The 20682-nt window shown below is 43.8% G+C and overlaps 1 protein-coding gene across 4 annotated transcripts in view; it reads left to right on the top strand.

Moving 5' to 3' along the window:
• ehbp1 (EH domain binding protein 1) overlaps positions 1 to 19117 on the top strand; it is a 163738-nt gene extending 144621 nt beyond the window's left edge. For all 4 annotated transcript variants that reach the window (XM_026190107.1, XM_026190108.1, XM_026190110.1 and 1 more), the window contains 4 exons: positions 8073 to 8172; positions 9077 to 9150; positions 17540 to 17654; positions 17974 to 19117. In XM_026190107.1, coding sequence (XP_026045892.1) covers positions 8073 to 8172; positions 9077 to 9150; positions 17540 to 17654; positions 17974 to 18064 — 380 coding nt within the window. In that variant the 3' untranslated portion in view covers positions 18065 to 19117. The remainder of the gene's footprint in view (positions 1 to 8072; positions 8173 to 9076; positions 9151 to 17539; positions 17655 to 17973) is intronic.
• The last annotated feature ends 1565 nt before the right edge of the window (positions 19118 to 20682 follow it).

The following is a 20682-nucleotide window of genomic DNA, read 5'->3' as shown; positions in this document are numbered from 1 at the left end:
AGAGTGTGGGGATTTCTGACGCTAAAGCTAAAGTGAGCTGACAAGCATAGAGTGGGTGATACAGCAGCCTAATGGGTTAGGGAGTGTTTAAAGCCGCTGTTGACTTTAGGCTGACTCTGTGTGTTTTTTTTTCCTTTCCCCCCTTTAATTTCTTATTGACATTGAATGGCATGGTCAAAACAGCCTGTGCTGCACTGTTAGGATTATTGTTAAACACCTCAGTGCTTCACTGCTGTTCCTTTCTCTTCCAGTCAGCTCGCTGTGGTTGTTTTCTCCATTTGTATGGATGTGAAAATTCACTCTGCAGGACTGCACATGCTCCAAATGCTCTGTTTGAGCATATCTGTGTTTGATTGTGGCTCAGTTTGTATGCACTCTGCTTCCATCTTATGTTTACTGTAAATCCCTATAACTTGTGTGTGCGTTCGTGGACTCGCATTGCCCGCCTTTCTCTCTCTTGTGTGCATCTTTCTGTTTCCTCCTGGCCTTCTCACCCAGGCTGTGATAGAGACCGGGCGGTCTGGGCTTTAACAGACAGAAGCTGCCTCCACCAGCCCATAGTCTGCCACTCTCTGATAATGTTTATTGATTTGTAGCAGAAACACAATTTGATGGAGATGGGGGAGGGAGGAGAGAGGAGGAGATGCTTCGGGGGTGAGTCGAGGCAGAGTGCATATTTGTGATTGTCACGGCATGGCTGGTTCTCCTAGAAAAAGACTCTGGGAATGGCACTTATTTTGTTCTGATCTGAGCACCTTTCAGCCCCTTTATGTGATCAAATAAAATATGTTTGATTTAAATATTTAAAATGAGACGCTAAAGAAAGTTGAAAGAGGAGAAATTACTTCTCTTGTCCAAATATACTCTTCAGCTGCTGTTCAGTGTGTGAAAATGAAACCTCCTAATATGAGCATTTCATCTCCTCACTCAGTCTATTATGTGAACTCTGTTTGCCAAAGCTCCCATCTGTCCTTAGCTTCTGAGGTAGAGGTGTTTGGAGGTTGCTCTACTGTTGGCTCTGAGGTCAAATGTGTTTACCCAGTGGTGTGTGTTTTGCGTTTGTGTGTGTGTGCATGCGCACATACGTTTCTGTATATTTAGAAGAGTCCACAGAAAAGATTAAAGAGGTGAAGAGTGGCGGATGGAAAGGAAGAAACATGTTAGCAGGATAACATGTTAGGCTTTGACAGTCTGACTCTTCTCCTCCCGCAAACTAGGCTCATCATCAGGACTCCATATTAAAAATTAACCTAAAACAGCATGTGTTATATGAAAATGAATGAAATATATATGAATGAAAATAAAAAGCATGTTTCCACTTATGAAACTTTCTAAAAGAATTTTGCAGCTTTTGGACTCAGGAAACGTTGCAGAATAAATCCCAGGGGGTGGGTGGGTGGGTGGGTGTGGGTGTGTGTGTGTGTGTGTGTGTGTGTGTGTGTGTGTGTGTGAGAGAGAGAGATGCCACAGGCCTCTTTTACTCTTAAAATTATCAGTGAGTGCCTCCTACCTGACCCCCTCAAAAATCAGCTTTTTTTTTCTTTCAAATCTGTTGACATCATGAAAAACTTCGCCATCATATGAAAACTGTCAAAGATACAGGGCCTCAAAATACTTTATGTCATGCCTCTTTTTTTTTTTTTCCCAGAGTGAACTCTCGAGTACACAATTCTGGGTAAAATTCTACCAAATAAATCTTTAGTAATCATGATTTAACTGAAATTGATTCAATATTTTGTTTTTTTAAAAGCTGGCTCTTTTTTGCACTTCTTTAATGGGACCTGATGTTCACTATCATCACCATCAAAGCAAACCAGAAATCTACAACAAAGAGGTACAGCTGTGTTTTTATTGGATTTTTCCTCCTGCTCGGTTTACAGTTCGCAACACCAAGTCAGTTTCACCAGTCACATCCAAACAGGTGTTAAATAGGCAATAATTATTTTATCCAGCATAATTTTGTAACACTCATCCCCTCCTGATCTCCTTTTATTACTGATTATGCTAACAAAACAATCGTATGATGAAAATATTCATCGTCATTCAGCAGGCCTGCTGTTGTTCTTCCAACATCAGCATTTTGAAAGATGGGCTTCCCCTGTCAGCATATTGCGTGAAATCAGAAACAAATAATTCTGCAGCCCTGCTTATGATTATGCATCAGATTTAATTAATCTCAGTGCCTCCAAAACTCTGCAGCACCCTACTTCTGCTTCTCCTCTCCCTCTCCCCTACCTTCACCTCTTTTGTAAGTTGTAAAGCAAGCAGTGGTTGACAAATGACACCAGTGGAAAAGGCACGCATTGTGCCTCAGTGTGAGAGGAGGGTTTTTTTCCCTCCTCTTTCTTTTTTTTTCTGAATTTTTACTTTTCTCTATCCGGGGGGAGCAAAAGGAAAGAGGTGAGTGTGAATCGGTTAATGTGTTCCATTCACCAGACCTTATACACAGGTTCAATAAAGCAGGAATCTGCTCTATGAGCTAGGACCCATTGTACCATTGAGGACACCTAAAAGAGGCCTCGTACAAGACTCCCTTGGAAAAATAGCCCTCAGCACCACTCCAGAGGAGAGGAGAATAGAATAGGAGAGAGCAGGAGGAATCACATGCAGTGGCTAGGCAGTTTGATTCTTACACATCTCACCAGTGTTGTAACATTTGGCGTGCATAGCTTTGAGTACATCTTTGACTTCAGTGTTACTCTAATTTTCAGAAATGGAGAGAAGCGTAAGCTTCAGATGTGACGCTTTTTATGGGTAAACCTGAATTTGAGAGCTCCCTAAACTCTCCTGCTTACAAGCTTCACTCTGTCCTTCCCTGTCTCCTTTCCTAACAAGACACTCCTCTCCTCACATTAATTAAATCAAGTCTTCAGTAGGCTACTTACACACAATTCCCCCCCTCCCTCCGGTCCTCGGCACAAACCTCTCTGATTAGGCCGGCCCCTGTCATGCATATTCACATCACTGCCATGACAGCCTTTTAACGAGCTCTTACCTAATCACAGGAAACAATGTTCATCCTGTTCTTTTTATTCCTCCTTCTCTCATTTTCTTTCATGTGTCTTTGGCTTTCTTCTTCCCCCGATCCCCGCTGATATCAGACGGGCTTGACGCTCGGATGGAGAGAACGATGGGGGGAGATGCACAAGTGCAGCTCTGCCCTAAATAAACCGCAATTGAGAAAGTGACTTGAACACAGAAGAGAAGTTCAGCTCCATCTCCTCCCTTCCCCTCCTCTTCTTTCTCCTCCTCCTCCCTGCCTTTTTATATGTCCGATAGACAAATTGGATTAGCAGCTATTGGATTAAATGACAAAATGGTGGGATAAGGACTGAGATGAACATGCTGTGATCACAGCTTTTAATGTGTTTCTCTTTCTGTCGCATTCATTTTCCTCGGTTATCCAAGCTGCTTCCTTCAAGGCACAGAAGTTTCTCCAGGGAAGAACAAATGCAGGACACCCTGCTCATCCACTTACTGCAATTTATATGAATTAGAATGAACATCTCATGTGCAAATACTGCACATGTTGCTGTTTGAAGCCATTGATCACAATAATGAAACAGAAAATACATTTTTCTCTTTCACAATAATCAAAGAGAAAAAATTATTTTAAGTATTAGTTGCTGAGAGCAGTTAACATTAGCAGCCCTCTTTTCTTACAGATTAACTTCATAATTAAATTTGTAATTTGTTGCAAAGATTCTTTTATGTTGTGACTTCTGCTTTCTCCACAGCGGTGGCTAAACTAAACAACTGACATCGTTGCAATCTCAGGAAAATAAAGAGCAGCCCCACACATCTGCATACATTCCTATTTTCAGCATTTTCATTGTGACTAATCTGTTTTGGTCTTTTTGTCGCTCTGTAGTCCTAGGGTTAACATCGATCACTGGTTTGAGAGGGAGACGCAAATCCCCGAAGCATCCAAGTAGATCCGTCCTCTGCTGCGACCGCTTGCAAATAAGAGAGCAGCTAAAAGAAGCTAAACTACACACCGATAATTTAAAGCTAAAGTTATCAGTAATTGCAGGTTTAGTGCAGCTTCTGGTTTGATGTTTTAGTCACCAATTAAAAATACAGTGAAGCCAGTTAAAGTCAATTAACGTGTACTCACTAAGACTAATGCTAAAGCATGAATTTTGTACATTTAGCACATGGCAGCATGGCGCTCTTAATTCAAAGCAGCTCAGGCCAACAGCAGCAGCAGTTTGACCACCTCGGGGTGAGTTTCATTATTCCTATCAACACTGAATGGAACATTGGCCAAGATTGCTATCTTAATCTTATTTGGCTATAGAGGCTGCCTTTGTACCCGCCTTTTTTTTTCCCATTTCTTTCTGCATTTCTCTCTCACCCAAACACACAGTGACCTATGCTAACCAGCCTTGTCTTCATGCCTCGAGGATAGCAGCCTCCCTCCACACACGGCAGTTGGTGTCATTGTATCCTGGTTGCGTTTCTGCGAGAAGCCGGGAGTGGAACAAGAGAAGAGGAAGACAGGCAATCAGATAGAGGGGTTGTTGGGATATGTCTATCAGTTGTATCTCAGCTCTGTGTGTGTGAGTTGATTGTATCTTGTGTGTTTCTCACTAGCACAGCTGCATTGATAGCTGAGGTAACACTAAGGATGATATTAATGGCGATAAACCTTGTGCATTTTCATCACTAACCCTTTGATGTCCCCATCACACACTGTACCAACGCCAAATTCATTGCTTCAGTCTCACTGGAGTTGGCCTGTTTCTGCTCTGCCCTGCTCTGTGTTGAGCACTAAGAAGTGGCGTGTAAGGCGAGCAGCAAGACCCAGAATGCACCCTGCCAAACTGCCAGATGCTTTGATCCAAGATGGCCCCCTGAGAGCCAGCATGCATCCACAGTGTCTCAGAGCCAAGGCTGGATTCGCAGACACAGTGTCAGTGGTGACTGCCAAGGATATTTACACCATTTGTTTTCATACACCACCACATTCAGCAGTCTGTTGTCACTATAAGCATATGGCTTTCTATGGAGCAAAGATGTTTTTAGAATGTGCTGCACCAGTGGGAATCAAACCCCCAACCCAGCACTAGACCCTTAATTATCATGAAACTGAAACGACCATCACTTTTACGTTTAAGATGACGGTATCGCGTACAGTTGTCTTGTTAATTCAGTCGTATCGAGTAGTCAAGCTAGTAGAAAACTATTTAAATAATCTGAATACTTTTCAATAATTCATTAAGTGCAATTGGCCTGTAAAATTACAATGTAGTTATATAACTTTTTATTTTTTAAAGGCTCTTCCCCCAACAGCTCAAAAACTATAATTAAAGGTATAGTAAAACATAATTTCCCCATGCTTAATTGATTAAAAAGGGGTTTAGCGCCCACCTATAACAATAAATCTGCACCCAGTCTGTCTCTTTAAGAGTCAGGTAGGATCTAGAGGTCGGAGGTGGATGCTGAGCAGCTGTCGAGTCTCCTGCCTCCATCCCTCCATCCCCTGACTCACCTGCTCGCCTTTATTTCCTCCTCCACTCCCTCCCTCGTTCCAGTCATCCCATTTTGCTTTCACATTCAATATCCCCCCCCCCTCCTCCTCATCTCTCCCTTTTCTCCTTCCTTCTACCCTTTTCTCCTCCCTCTTCTACCACCTTTTCCTCTGACCTCCCTGCCTTCCTCTCCCCTCGCCTCCCCTCCCTCCTTTCATAAAATGTGGCTGTTGGTTGGCTGGTAGCAGCTGGCTGGCTAGCGGTGGGGGATATAGCTTTATAATCCCCTCTCGTCTTCCAGCCCGCCTCGCCACAATGTCACAGGAGCTTAATATTTGCCATTATTATTTGCTTGTTTTATTTGACTTCGAGGCAGCACAATGACCTGTCAGCGCCGGCTTTATCCCCCCTCCGAGTGTCGTCCATTTCAAAGTTGACTACAGTAATCCACGAGCCCGTGATTCCGCTAAATCCTGAAGCTTTCTTTCATTCGCTTGGTTTTTTTGGGGGGGGTTTTTTGCTTGCTTTCTTTCATTTTCCCTTCCCGCTCCCTCCTCCTAAATGAAATTACATACATCTGCTGGCTCAGAGTATCACAAATGTCCACACATTCACCGGTGTCCACACACATCCACGCGTTTGCCTTTTGTCATCAGTGACGCAGTGGCCCGATGCTCCCACTGCTGCAATGAACACTGGTGTGTGTGTGTGTGTGTGTGTGTGTGTGTGTGTGTGTTTGATGGAAAAATTTCTTTCTTTCTTATTTTCTTGTCTCCTAAGAAGCAAAGTTATTTATTTACAGCTTCTCATCAAATAAATGATATAGTGGTTACAGCTACAATACTCAGACAATAAATGTTGGAAATCTTCTTAAAACCGTTGCTGCATTTACCACAGTGAATGGAAGGATTCATATCGCCGCTGCAGAGTTAAACGGGACCTTATGGATTATCGCCGCTGACACTGTTCAGCTGACCTCGAGATTCGATAAAGAATAAATAGCATTTTAATTTATAACACGTGAGAGATTATTAAAACAAACCAAGCAGAAAGAGATGCTTAGTAGTATTATTTTATGGAAATCTAGTTTTAATTTTATTGATTATCCATTTCTTAAAAAAAAGTAGTTATAACATTTAAAGATTTACCTTTAAAGTAATAGTCTTTTTTACTCACAAATAAATTGTGAATTTGTAGAATTATAGTAAATAATTATTTTACTGGTAGCATTTTGCATCTTTATTATGTGTTTATTAATCATCACTGCTGAGACTGTTGTTATTTTTGTTCCTGCTCAGTGAGGCCATCCTGATTCCCAGGGTGTCAAATACTGCAGTTTAATCAAAGCCTCTGGATCCTGAGAGACACGCCTGAGGTGTCTTTTCACTTTGGTTTGGTGTAAAACCTTACAGTGTAATCATTACAGGATGAAAATTGGAGCAAAAGCCTGGGATTAAACAGACCTACATGAATTTACAGCATAAATACACCTGCTCATTATCTTTGCCACACCTGGTCCAAAATAGCCCCACTTAGTTGCCTGAAGATGCACTAAACAGTATCTAGAAAGTTTTATAAATAGGTTCCAAATTTACAGTAACCATCCTGCTAATGTTCAGACTATTATCCTGTTTCCAAATTTAATTCATTCCAGAAATATTAAATAACTTTTCGTGCATGTTTTTGGGCCGTACCTGAAAATCCTGTTGATCAACCCTTCCTCTGTAAGCATTTAACACCTGAGAGCTTCAATGAGCATTTAGTTATCATTTGGCAGTTTCTGGTTTGAGCGTCATCACAGGTTCCAGTATGTTTAAAACCTTACGATTATGTGGTTTTAGTACACGGAGGCCAGCAGATGCACAGTGGGAGTCAAACTCCACACCCAGGCAGCTGGTCTTTATTCCAGGTCAAACACGATGGAGGCTGTCACTGTTACCTGGCTAACATTTGAAGCTTTCGATTCGACGTGCTTTGTCTGTATCAGTTGTGCGCATCCCATTGTACCTTGTAAGTAAGTTACAGCATAGAGCTTTAGCCCCAGGCGTGGGCAAAGCTTACATTAGCCATGCATCTGAGCCTCACTAGCTCTCTGTGTGTGTTGAGCAGGTATTACACTAAGCAGTAGAGAGTCCCAGAGACTTTTTTTTTTTTTTTTTTGAAGGCCTGCTGAGTGATGGGATATGTATTGCCCTACAGTGAGAGGCTTCACTCTGTAAAGGCGCTCGACGGTAATCGCAGAGTTAATCCCGCCCCGGTTGAAGCCGTATTGACGTTGTGAAGGCATGGTGTGAAGTAGGTGAATGTTTACACAGGGAACATAAGCGAGGAGAGTATTTACACCCACACATGAATATCTGGTGGACACACTGACTCTGCGGGGGCAGCAGCTCCGTCGTTTATCTGCCTCATCGCTTTTCATGTGCATATGCTGGTGTACACGGCGTGCTGTAATTTTTATGTCAGGTTCAATCCACTGTAAAAAAACAAAACAAAAAAAAAACAAAAGCAAAAGAGCAACGTGTTATTCTTGAAACATTTCCTGTAACGTGTGTATCTGCTGGTTTATTTATTGGTGTGTTTCTGTGCTCTTTCTAGGCAACAACAAGGAGGAGGAGGAGGCCATGATGCAGGAGTGGTTCATGCTGGTCAACAAGAAGAACGCCCTCATCAGGAGACAGAACCAGCTCTCTCTGCTGTGCGTACTGTTCTTCCTCTCTGTCGCCTCGTCTTTGCTTCCATTTTAATTTCTCACATGTCAAATTAAAGCAGCTGAGAAGGGTTTTAAACCTGCTCCTCGAGCTTTAGATCAAGCTCGTCTAAGCTGCACGGGGCAGGAGTGTCCTCTCCACTCCATTCACCCCATCTCTGTCTATCCACTCATTGATTTACATGCAGAAAGGGATATAAAATCAATAGAAATGTGGCGATCGCTACTCTATCTGCAGTCTCTTTGTATGTGGTCAGCTGCGACAGGTGGAGACACGCGCTGCCTTTTTTTCTTCATTTGCGGCTGTAGGGATTTCAAAGTGTGCAAGTGGAGGAGAGCCTGAAGTATTCATAATCACATTATATCGTGGGAAAGGAGAGGCTTTTAAAGTGGCCAATTGACAGAAGGGCTGATTATTAGCCCTTTCTGTTCTCTCTTTGTGGAGGCAAAGAGAAAACGGCGCCTGTGAAGGACAAATTCTATTAGGGGCCGAATTAGCTCATTTTTTAATATGGCTGAAAGAGGAAAGAATTCAATTTGTGCTGCGGGTGGCAGATAGATCCACACAGGGCCACGCTTGCATATACACATCTACTCCCTCATCTTCTGTTTTTAATGCATTTTCACCCCCACCCCCCAAACTCCGCTCCTTATTTCCCTTTTTCTATCCTTACACATACACACACAGACACACACCTTCACCCAGGGCTGTGCACTATGAGTATCAGTTATGTGCAGTAGATTAATGCGAAGCCAGAGAAGGTTCGGGCGAGTGGCCGAATCGATGTTTATTGCAGGTTTCTTTAAGTACTTAATGATTTAGTCATTAACATATTGATGAACTTTGTGTGTGTGTGTGTTTCCCGTCTCCCCTCTTTCTAACTTGCCACAGGGAGAAAGAGCACGATCTGGAGAGGCGTTTCGAACTGCTGAACAGAGAGCTGAGAGCCATGCTGGCCATCGAGGGTAAGACACACACGCAGAGGGAGGCTGCACACGCGTACATTAAACTCTTAATTTTGTAACTTTAGATGCATTTTAAACAGCAGTTTTCACAGCTGAGGAGATTATGTAACAAGTAAAGTAAAACAACCAGGAGCTCACTTTACTCTCTCTTTCCTAAATCTTCCTGAAATTTACCAGAACATCTGCATAGTTTAATTACTTCCCAAATGAGTCCTGCAGGAGACCGGCAGCAATAGTTGAAGTTCATTTTCCATTTCGTAGTGAGGAGGGTAAAATCGACTGTCGAGGTCGCTTGAGTTCGAGTAAAGTGGTTGGTGTCTCTTCTTCTGAGTCCTTTCTACGTGGCGTCCGCCCGTTAGCGGGGGCCAGCCTTCATCGGGAGCCTGAAGCAGGGTGATTTGAATTCTGCTTCGGCTTGATGAGGATTAAGATGCGAGCTTGCGAGGGATTTCACTCCCAGATACTTGATCAATGCTATCTGTTTCTCAGCCAGACCCGACTAGCCGATGCCTGATGTGGAATCTGACCACAGCTGCATTCAGTGTTTGCAATGTTAAAAAAAGAAAAGAAAGAAATGCAGTTATATTGTTGAAAGCTTGTTAACTACACCGCAGCCAGAAAAGCAGCCATTGTGTCGTATCAAAGTTGTCAGAGGGCCATGGAAGTTTAATCCCCTTCGACTGCGTCCTCTTTGGCAAAATGAACCTTTCGCCAATCAATGCTAATTGATTTTGCCATTCGACATTGACCAGCACCACCCCCTTCTCACAAACCACCCCCTTTCTCCTCGCGGCCTTCGGACACCCATTGTAATTTCACCGGGCACCTGATAAGCTACCTGGTCCATAATAAATCAATTCTAATTAGCAAAAGAGGAGATGGTGGGGGGGGGGGGGCAGACACGCGTATCCAAAGCGGCGCTGCAGCCGGCACCACGCTGCCTGCGTTCAGCTTGATTTCCTCCCTCTCTCCGGCCGCTTTATTTATTTTTATTTATCGAGCTCCTGCTGGAGTCGAATGGGAGGATTTCGCTTTTTCTGCTTCACATAACGGAGTGTGTGTTTGTATCAGCGAGCCTGCTTTAAGCACGCGTGTGTGTGCATTGTTTTGAGCTGTGTTTTTGTCTTTGTCTCGTGTGTGTGTTGTGGATTCATATGGCTTGCGCGCATGTGGATGTGAGAGCAGAGATAGTGTGTGACTCGAGGTGGAGAGGTGGTGTGTGCCGTGTCACCGCCGTCCTCTCTGCCTTCATGTGGACTTGTTGGATTTGCAGCTGACTAACTTATCAGCGGCCTTATTTTCCTCCCTCAGGGAGGCACTTAACATTCAGAGGCTCTGCCTTTCTCTCGCAGCCACAGATAGTTGTCAGCTGCTGGGAAGAAAGGTGTGTGTGTGTCTGTTGGTCTCCATTTGCCTGCGTCTGTGAGTTTACATCTCACAGGTGTGTTTCCACCTTTGGTTGTGTGTGTGTGTGTGTGTGTGTGTGTGTGTGTGTGTGTGTGTGTGTGTGTGTGTGTGTGTGTGTGTGTGTGTGTGTGTGTGGGCGCGCGCGCGTGCGTCTCCCCCCCCAGCTCTTATTTGGTGCTTGGGCAGGTCCATTGAGCGATGGTTGGGCGTGCGAATAATTGCTGATTTGGTTGGCCAGTCGATGACACAGAGAGAGAGAGATGACTCAGAGTGAGAGAAGAAACACACCTGCCCTCACACACACACGCCCTGCTGAGAAAAATATATACCTGCACTGAATCAAGCGCACCTCTCCCTCTCAGCTGACACACATGCTGAATCACACACACATTGTCAGGTCAGTGTGAAGACCTGAAGTTTCTGTCTTCGTCTTTTTGTGTGAAAAGATGTTAAATATCTGCTGATTTACCGTCCAGCTGCGGCAGATGTGGGTAATATTTGTAAGCAGTTATAGAGAAAGGAAAATCCTGTGAGTAGTCTCTGCAGTGATGTAGACATTTAAGGGTTTGATGAAAGTTAAAGGCAGGAGATTATAAGTTAAGCCGCTCGGCCTCCTCTGTTCTGAGGCAAAGGTTTGACTCGTGATGTTTTATTCCACGTTTGTGAGGCTGACGTAAGCTTACTGGGACAGTCGGGTACAAGAGGACAAGGAGGAGGGGAGGAAGAAAAGAAAGAGGGGAAGCTTTGAGGGGGAGAAGACGATTCATCTGAAATCAACTTTGAAGCCGATATTCTGCAAAAGGACAAATTCTTCTCAGATTTTTGTTTGTTTGAGTTAGAAGATCTTAACGGAGCAGTGATTCCTGATGTAGTGAAAAGGCACAATGTAGAAACATTAAAGTCACACAAAGGGGGAGAGAGAGAGGGGAGGAAGGGAGGGGCTAGTTTGCAGGGCTACAGCTGCAGGATTCACTACAGTGCCAGGTATTTTTCCTGCACTTTGGATCTCAGCACATATTAACTGATAAATACAGAACAACTAATGGTCTAGTGCGACCCTAAGCAATGCTTTGTCTAACTGAATAAAGAAAGAACTGTATATTTAGATGATTTCATATCAGCACACAGCAGTGCAGTATTTTACACATTAGTGCATCACAAACCTTTAAAAAACAATAGATCAGCACAATAATCGCAATACATGTAAAATTTAAGATGTTAGAGTGAATTAACAAGGTCGTCACTGTACGTCTGTTGTTTTTGTTTAAATTGAATGTGTCATCTGTACATGAGGAATATTCAGAATACATTTTTACAAAAGCACTCAAACATAATTTGGTAACTGATGCTGACTCATCTTTGGACATCAAGTGTCTGCCTCGAGGTTTCTGCAGCAGTAAATCTACTCTAGGTCTGTTAACCATGATTCACTGCGTAAAATCACAACGCAGCGATCACAAGTGGAAAATTATAATCAAACCAAAGCCAGTATTCTTAACAAAACACTCCTATAAGTAATAAATAAATCCACGTAGTTGCATTTCCCTGCCACAGCACTGGGCCAATCCCTGTAGTAAAATATGAAAAGTTGTAAGGAACGATTTTCATGATTAAAAATATCCCAACAACATCTATAAATGACCCCAGTCTGACACGTGAAGGTTAACAGCACAGAGGTCTTGACTTGAGGTGGGCCTTTGCATCATTAAAGCATCCAAACATCAGTCGGTGTAAGATAAAAATGCTCCGTAACTGAAGTTTAAAGCAGCTTGACATTAAAACGGTGTTCAAGGTTTGATTAAATGTGCAGAATAAAACGGTCAGGATCAGGGCCGAGGCTTCCAGGCCCCTGTTGATGTCGTTTATGAGCATGCTCAGTGATAACCACCTCCTTGTATCGTCTTGGTGTGATGCCAGGCGGGGAAATGCCATCTGTATGCCATGCTCTCATCTCCCTGCCACAAAAATTGATCCACTATGCCCTCTTTATCTGCTTACCGATTCACACCTATGTACGCACACACGGAGCGGCGTCTTGGCTTCCTTCGAGGGCCCGTGTGTGTGTGTGTGTGTGTGTGTGTGTGTGTGTGTGTGTGTGTGTGTGTTTTTAAAGTGGACGCCCTCTCGCCATCTAAAAGGGATTTATGCATAGCTGGGTCCCAGAGTTGTTTTTTTTTCTTCTTCTCTCCCCTTGTTATGGTTTGATATGATAAGCTTTTTTATATGTTTAAAATCAATATGTAATCCTATGCAGGAGCTTATCCCTCTCCACACCCCCGACACACACACACACACACACACCCACACACACACCCACAGCCCATTTGTAAATCTATTTGGGCTTTGTAACACATCGGGACAGCGCACTACAGACCCTGATTGATTAGGTGCACTTTAGAATCCGATCACATGGGCAACTTTTGATGATGTCGCCAACTCTTTCAGGCTTGCACACTGACTGAAGAGGCCGATAGCAACAGGCTTCGTTCCACGCGTCGCCGGGCTCGAGTTTTGGCGAATTCAGAAGACCAGTGTGTTTAATTATCTATTCACAGCTCGGGTGTTTGTGTAGGTTGAAGTGCGTCCACGCTTGAAGTTTAATATTCGCATCGTCTCCAGCTGTTTTAACTTGGTGTTTATGTCGAGGACAGGTGCCACCTGTAGTGAAGCTAACGTGGTATTACATGCTGCTAATCGGCACATGAGGCTGAACAGATGCTGAAAATGTTCACATTCATGCCTGGAAAGAAATTACAGCTTTTTAAGAGATGTAAAATCTTTCCTGTGGTTCAGCCTGCTTCACACAGGTGGAAAACCACTTGATTGTTGTATCTACCGTGATGTTCTCAGTCTTCTGCTGGACACGTAGACCAGAAAACTACAATTCTGAATGTTTTTATGGCAAACAGACACAATGAAGCTAAGCCAAACTTTCTCACCTGATACTCACCCAGAGGCTAAAGGCAGTAAATCCTGTAAATTGGTAGCTGCCGTCAGCATGTTAAATAGTTTATGAGCCATCAAGTTATAAAGGTTCAAGTTGTGTTTAAATGTGTTAAGGGCAGGTTTGTCCTCTTGTAGATAAATTTACCTCCTTGCATGTTGCATGAGGCAGGAAACACCGCTTCACAAAGGTTTGCACTACTAGAAATATTCAGCGTGTTTTAGGTGGTAGAGCACACCTGACATACACTCATGGAATTAAGGACAATATTAGCTACTTTGTCCACACGTCTGAACAAAAAAGCATCACACAAACTTTGGGAACCTGGGTAAAGTCTGGAAAGGTTCAGGGGTGGAGTGCATGTGTGGAAAATGGCTTCAGAAGCTAACAAGAAAGGCCCTCCCCCATTCAAGTTCAAGGTTCAAGGTTCTTTATTTGTCACATGCATAGTTATACAAGTATAACACACAGTGAAATGTAGCCTGACACGCTCCTCGACATGTGCAAAAATTGGGGGGGGGTGTAGAGGAAGAACATTATATATATTTATATATATATATATATATATATATATATATATATATATATATATATATATATATATATATATATATATATATATATATATATATATATATATATATATATATATATATATATATATATATATATATATATATATATATATATATATACACACAGACATATAGTATATACACTGGGTGAATGTGCAGTAGTAGCAGCAAGCAGGTGAATTCTGTACATTAATATGAATAGACATCTGACTATTTTACAGGATAGGCAATATAAACATATTTAAAATTAAAGGAATTGAAATGTACATTGTGCCTTGGTTTAGTGTCTGGAAGAGTCCTATCTCAGTCAATTATAGATGATGTGAGAGGGCGGGTGTGTGTGTTTAGGGCACGGATGGCTTGGGGATAGAAGCTCCTCTTGAGTCTCTCTGTCCTTGCCCGGAAGATGCGGAACCTTCTACCAGATTGCAGAAGTTGGAACAGTTTGTTGCCAGGATGGGACGGGTCCTTCAGTATCTGCGCTGCTCTAGTCCGGCATCTCCTGGTGTAGGTGTCCTGAAGCGGGGGGAGAGCAATCCTGCAGCAGCGTTCTGCTGTACGGATCACTCTCTGGAGAGCTTTTTGGTCCTTCACACAGCTGTTCCCAAACCACGATGTCATGTTCTGTGTGAGGATGCTTTCATACTGCCTTTCCTGAGAGAAAAGGTGGACTGGTACTCTTTTACACGCAGCTTCCCTAAACGTCAGGTCCCTACAGGAGTAAATCACATAGATGGGCAGATTAAGTCACATGCAGTTATGCAGTCATCTCTTGGCCAAGTAGAGGATGAACTGCTCTGAAACTGCAATATAAACTTTTTTCCTCTATATTCGAACCTCAACAAAAGCAATCTTAGTAATTTAGAGAGAACTTTTGTCTTGCAATTTTTAGCCTTTGTGTTTGTTGCTTTTTAGCTGTTTTTTAATTATCAGTCCCCTCCCCCCCCCCCCCCTCTCTCTCTCTGATGACACTTGGATTTCAGCCGAAATCAGCTGTCAGGGCCTAAAGAGGACGAGGGGGGGTAAAAAAGCAAAGAAATGAAGGTGAATAAATTGTATTTTGGTGTCCGTGTCCAAAAAAGCTGCGATTGAAACCCTCCGATGTGATGTCGCCGTATTTTGGTATAAAACAGAAAAAGAGGCAGCCAGACGGACTCGGATGCATGAAGGGCGGCCTCGTCCCGCTTTGAGAGAACGAGGCTTTGGACCGGTTTGCTCTCTTGAATAAATTTAGCGTCGGGGATAGCGAGCAGGGAGAGAAGAGGGGGGTGTTCATGGGGATTTGAACCAGCGCATTCTTGTGTGCCTTGTGCAGATTCACATGGTTACCACTGGCGTGCACGGTGAGAGTTATCTGAATACGCACCCACCGTGTGAGTTGTACACACTCCTAAGTCTTTAACCTCCCTCTCCCACTCTCTTATGGAGGGGGGCGTGGCTTACATGGGGGGGGGAGGGTGGTCTGAGTGGCTGCAGGCTGTTTTGTTTGTTCCTGCGTCTCTGGTTACCCAGCCTGCCCCGCTCTGGTGTTGCCTGGTCACGTCGCTCATCGGCTCTTTTTATTGTTTACCTTCCTAATGAGGGGGGCGGGACTCTGAGACATGTGATTGACAGCAGTGAGCTCACTCATGGGTCCCCTTCCCCTCCCATGCACACCCCGGGTCCAGCAGGTCTTTGGCTTTTTGGCTGAGAAATCCTTTGAAGGAGATTAAAAAATAAAAAATAAAAACCACCTCGTTCGTCGTGAACCCTCCTCTTCTGAGAGAGGATTGTGGGAGATTTATGGCATACATTCCTGTCTCAGTTATCTAAAGCTGATGACTCACCCAATATTCCCCACACTTTGTTCTGATTCTTCCTAAAGAACCACATGTTTAAAAATAAATAAATAAAAGGAGCAACAAATCCTCGAGGTGCAGATTCAGACATATTTTGAAGTATTTGTTAACTCCTGAACAAAAACCAGAAGAGAGTAAATTTGCTTCCCTGAGAGAGAGAAAAATAACGAGGGGGGGCTAGAGAGCCAAATATTGGGACTGTGTTCATTTCGCTCTGTGGTCGACTTCAAAGGGACGAGCGGGGCCAATGAAGAGAGCGCAGACCTTTCAGGACAAACCCACTGGGCCCAGCGTGACACGCACACAGCCTGACTGCCGCAATTTGACTCAATGAGGAGGAGGAGGAGGGGGGATATTTATTTTTAATAAAGCCACACTTATTTTGGGACTGACATTTTACAACATTCCTTTTATTCTCGAATCAATAGCCGGTTAAATATTGATAGAGGGGTGAAGTTGCCTACGCGCCACAGAAGTTCAGTTTGTTTGAATTCTCGCTGGGACGAAGCTGATTTTTTTTTCAGTTTTATTATGAAACGATGGAGGGAGGTTTTAGAGGGAGACACGTTCTCACACTGAGCTGAGGAGCAGAAGGAGATTTCCTGCCTTTCTCCAGCTTTGAGGCAGTGAAATGGATAAAACACTGCAACCGGCAGCCGTGTGTGTGACACGACGAGAAGTTGAATCTCATTCGGTTTAATTTATGTACAGCATATGTTGTCCTGTCTGTGCATGCTAAGTGTGGTGGTTGTTTTAAACTGCACAAAAAGGTTGCAGTGAGTGTTTAGGGTGAGTTTTTTGGGGTGAGGGAGGGAGGAGCGCTGCCCTGGTGTTGGGTGAATGCAGAGCCGAGGGCGCCAGGCGGATATTCGAGCCCCAGGGGGAGCGAGCGCTCTCCTGTGGGCTGCCCCCCTCCTCCAGAGAGAGGCTGAGGGGATTTGGATCAGGGTCCCACCTGGACCCTGTGGGGCCCTGTGGGGCCCCTTCCTGCAAAGACCCTGGAGAACTGAGAGACGAGAGTCAGGGGTTCACCTACGTGTGTGTGTGTTTGTTTGTTTGTTTGGCTGAGGAGGTGACATTCAGGGGTTGGTATTTATTTATTCATAAGTTTCTGTGGAGGATTTTGGACCATTAAAACTCAATTTAGGAGACTTTCAAACTTAATTTACTTCAGGATAGAACTAAAAATGTGACAAATACAAACGATCGTGAATGCCGTCGTTCAGCAGAGCTGCCGCTTTAATAGAGCTTGTGTGTTCCTGAGAAGTTAGAGGTTATAAAAGAACGAGAGCCATCTTATACCTGCGAGAAGTTGCACATTAACATGACGTCATCACTGTGCGCGCAACCTGATGGAGCGTGTTTACACGTCACATTTACATCCCGCTCCATCACAGTCCAGCAGGTCAGTGAGGTGATGAAACTGTTTCTCCGTCTTTCTGATCATCTGCAGTCCTCACATAAATGAAGCCACATCCAGGAAACCCAAAGATCTTTTTGAAAACACTTCAGTTACAGGTTCAGTCCAGAAGAAGATGTAGGCATCCTGCAGCCTGTGAGGTTTTTAGAAAAGAAATATCCTCAGTGTCTCCACCGCTGACTGCAGGTCTCTGGTTGTGTTGCAGACTGGCAGAAGACCGAGGCCCAGAAGAGACGGGAGCAGCTGCTGCTGGATGAGCTGGTCATACTGGTCAACAAGCGAGACGCGCTGGTCAGGGACCTGGACGCCCAGGAAAAAGAGTAAGTTACTTAAAAACACTGAACACAAGTATAAAAACACTGAGCTGCACAGCAGGCGCTCCTGTGGTGTCACAGACGTCCCCAAGAAGCTGTGGACGTAGAGAAAGCTCGGCGAGCCTGCCCTGCAGCGCACCTGCACGGGTGGAATCCCTTCCAGGGCACCGCAGGCAGGTAAAAGGTCAGAACGTGGCCCCTGGCACCGGGCCACTCCACAGGTGGTGCAGCGGCGTTCACCGTGGCACCAGCTGTTTTACCTGTCTGCCCCTTACCCCAACCCCACCCCGAGACATCTGACCTTTTGACCTTTTGCCGTCCGCAGGGCCGAGGAGGAGGACGAGCACCTGGAGAGGACGCTGGAGCAGAACAAAGGCAAGATGGCCAAGAAAGAGGAGAAGTGCGTCGTTCAGTGATTGTCAGCAAACACAACCAACAAATGTAGCCGATAAAAGAAATGTATCACATGATTATTATCGATCATTTTATTTGATAGAGGAGTCGAGACATTTCTGTCAGTTATTGGAATCCCTTTGAGGTTTATATTCGGGTCAGATTAACCGCAGAGACTCGGCTGAGCGAAGAGGCCCTGCGACACCTTTGCACCAACTTTTTACGGACTCGGACTGTCCCCCTTTATTTTTATTTTATTTTTTTTAAAATTTGAACTCTGCTTTACTTTCTCGAGAACGGTACCTGTGTAACAAACATGAATACGTGTGAGACGAGGGCAGCGCACAGCCTGTGTGCAGCTCGCTCCGTCTGAATGTGGAGACCAGGCACAGTCTGTGGTGGATTTGAGGTACAGCACAACAATGGGGGAAATTTTACTCTTATTTGTTTTCTTTTCTTTTTCTTTCCCCCCATCATATTCAGAAGATGATGAGGTGGGTTGACTTTTCAGTCAGACTTTTTAAAGAAAAACAAAGAGATAACATCGCTCTTTTCAAGCTACTTCATTACTTGACCGTATCTTTTAATTATCTCACTTTTTACTTGTAAAATATCTTAACTTGGGAAGCATTACTGTTCACAAATCTTGACTTTCCTATTGCTTTTTTATCGTCTTGGCTTGAAAGCAGTTTACCAAAACAAAGAAAGGAAAAAAACAAACAAACACTTGTTGTATATTTTCATCACTGCTCTGACCAACAGCTTCCAAAATCTTTTTTTTTCCTCCATCAGGAGTCATGCAGTCAGAAAACAACAGATATATATATATATATTATTTATTGTCATTTGTCCAATAAGCTGCTTGTTAAGTGAATCTACCATCACGTTTCATTTTGCTCAACGACTTTTGGTTTCTATTTATTGTATTCAGAAGAAGAGAAATATGCTTCCATCTCTTAGAGCTCCACATCTTGTGCAGCTGTTCTTTTTACGTGTGAACATTTATCTGATTATTTATTCCAGTGTCATAACCCAAGTCTTCAGTAATAAAGTCTTTATGATTTCATACTCCACAAGACGCTGTGTGGCCTCTTCTTAAAAAAAAAAAAAAAAAAAAAAACCAGCCGCTGTGGATTTTCAAATCTTTATTGTTATATTTAGTGTGTTTTTTTTACTCATTTTCTATTTTTCAAAACGCGCACGCACTTTCAAAACTCTGTTCCAAATATTTGTTTATTTTTTACTCTCAGTTTAAAGAAATATCTCCAATCCTCGATCTGAACTCTTTCTGTTTACATAATTTAAAAAGTTATTGAAATGCACGCCTTTGGCTGCAGCCCCCGCACATAAGTGGCCCCTATCACCGCCTCCACCGGCGAGCGTTGCGTTTATTATTCGGCGCTCTGTTCAATTCCCCTGCGACCTGTGCGCGTGTTTATAAATTAAAATTGGCGGGTTTTTTCTTTTCTTCTTTGAGGTCGGTGTCGAGCAGGTTCCTCCGAGGAAGATTAGAGAGATCACTTTGTTCCGAGCAGATGTTTTCCCCCCTCTCTCACACCTCTCTCTGGGCCGCTCCTGTGCGCGCTGAGGACGGGCTGCAGAGCTGGAGAGGCTCGGTCACCCGCAGCCACGGATGAGGGGAGGAGGGCGGGCACAACAATTGGTATTAATTTTCAAAGATGTAGAAAAAAAATCACACCCTTAAATTCTTAAAGTGTCCATTTTAATTTGCAACATTTTACTGAAATGAGCTGTGGAAAATGTTCCTGCAATAAAAGCTCCGGATGAACAAAGTGTCTGCGGTTTAACCCTCCTCTCCGTCCCTGCAGGCAGCCTCCCATCCCCGATTAAAGCAGGAAAATCGGTTGTGACAGCAGACGTCCTCCCCGGCCTTTCTAATACTTTCAAATTAATTTGCTGATTCGTTTCTTCTCTGCTTGGGACCGACTGTACGCGCACATTACGCACTCTGCGTCCCCCGAGGCGCTTTGTTTGACTTTGTATTGCAGCGCGTTTATCGCGGGCGCCTGTGATCTGGAGGAAAAAGAGCAGAGCCTGAACGGTGCTGAGTGTATGTGAGTGTGTGTGTGAGAAAAATCTTTAAAATGATGCACACAACCTGTCGTTTACACTTAACTTATAAATTATTTTACATGCAACATTTTAAAGGCTGTGTCCTTACACAATCATTCATGCGTAAAACTGAACTCTTAAAAGTTTTAACTTCCTCTAAATTACTTCAACTTCACTGAAAACTATTTTAAACCATTTTAAATGAATCACTACATGTTTTTAATTTGGCGTTTTTGCATTTTTTAAAGAATAAAACAGTTGAAACAGACCTGTCCTACCTCCGCAGCATCGCCCGGCTTTCTTTAACGCTCCAGCAGAAGCAGAAGGAGTGAAAATTTATTTGGAGTAGTTTTCCTTTTTTCGCTGAATAAGAGCGAGGCACTGCGTAAAAAAAGCGGCGGTGGCTCGGCGCTGCTGTGCAGCTGAGGATCCTTCAGCTGAATGGATTATCTCCTGAGCTTTGAAGTCTCCTGGCCTCACCTCACAGGTGCTGAGCGCCGCTCGGCCTCTGCGTTTTTCACTTCCCTCGCCCGCGCCGCCGTCCAAAAAAGCTGCACCTGAGGGAGCC

This window comes from Astatotilapia calliptera, chromosome 13 (assembly GCF_900246225.1).
Source record: "Astatotilapia calliptera chromosome 13, fAstCal1.2, whole genome shotgun sequence".
NCBI lineage: Eukaryota > Metazoa > Chordata > Actinopteri > Cichliformes > Cichlidae > Astatotilapia > Astatotilapia calliptera.
Note: the sequence above shows the minus strand (reverse complement) of the source record. Positions and strands in the feature narration are given on the sequence as shown.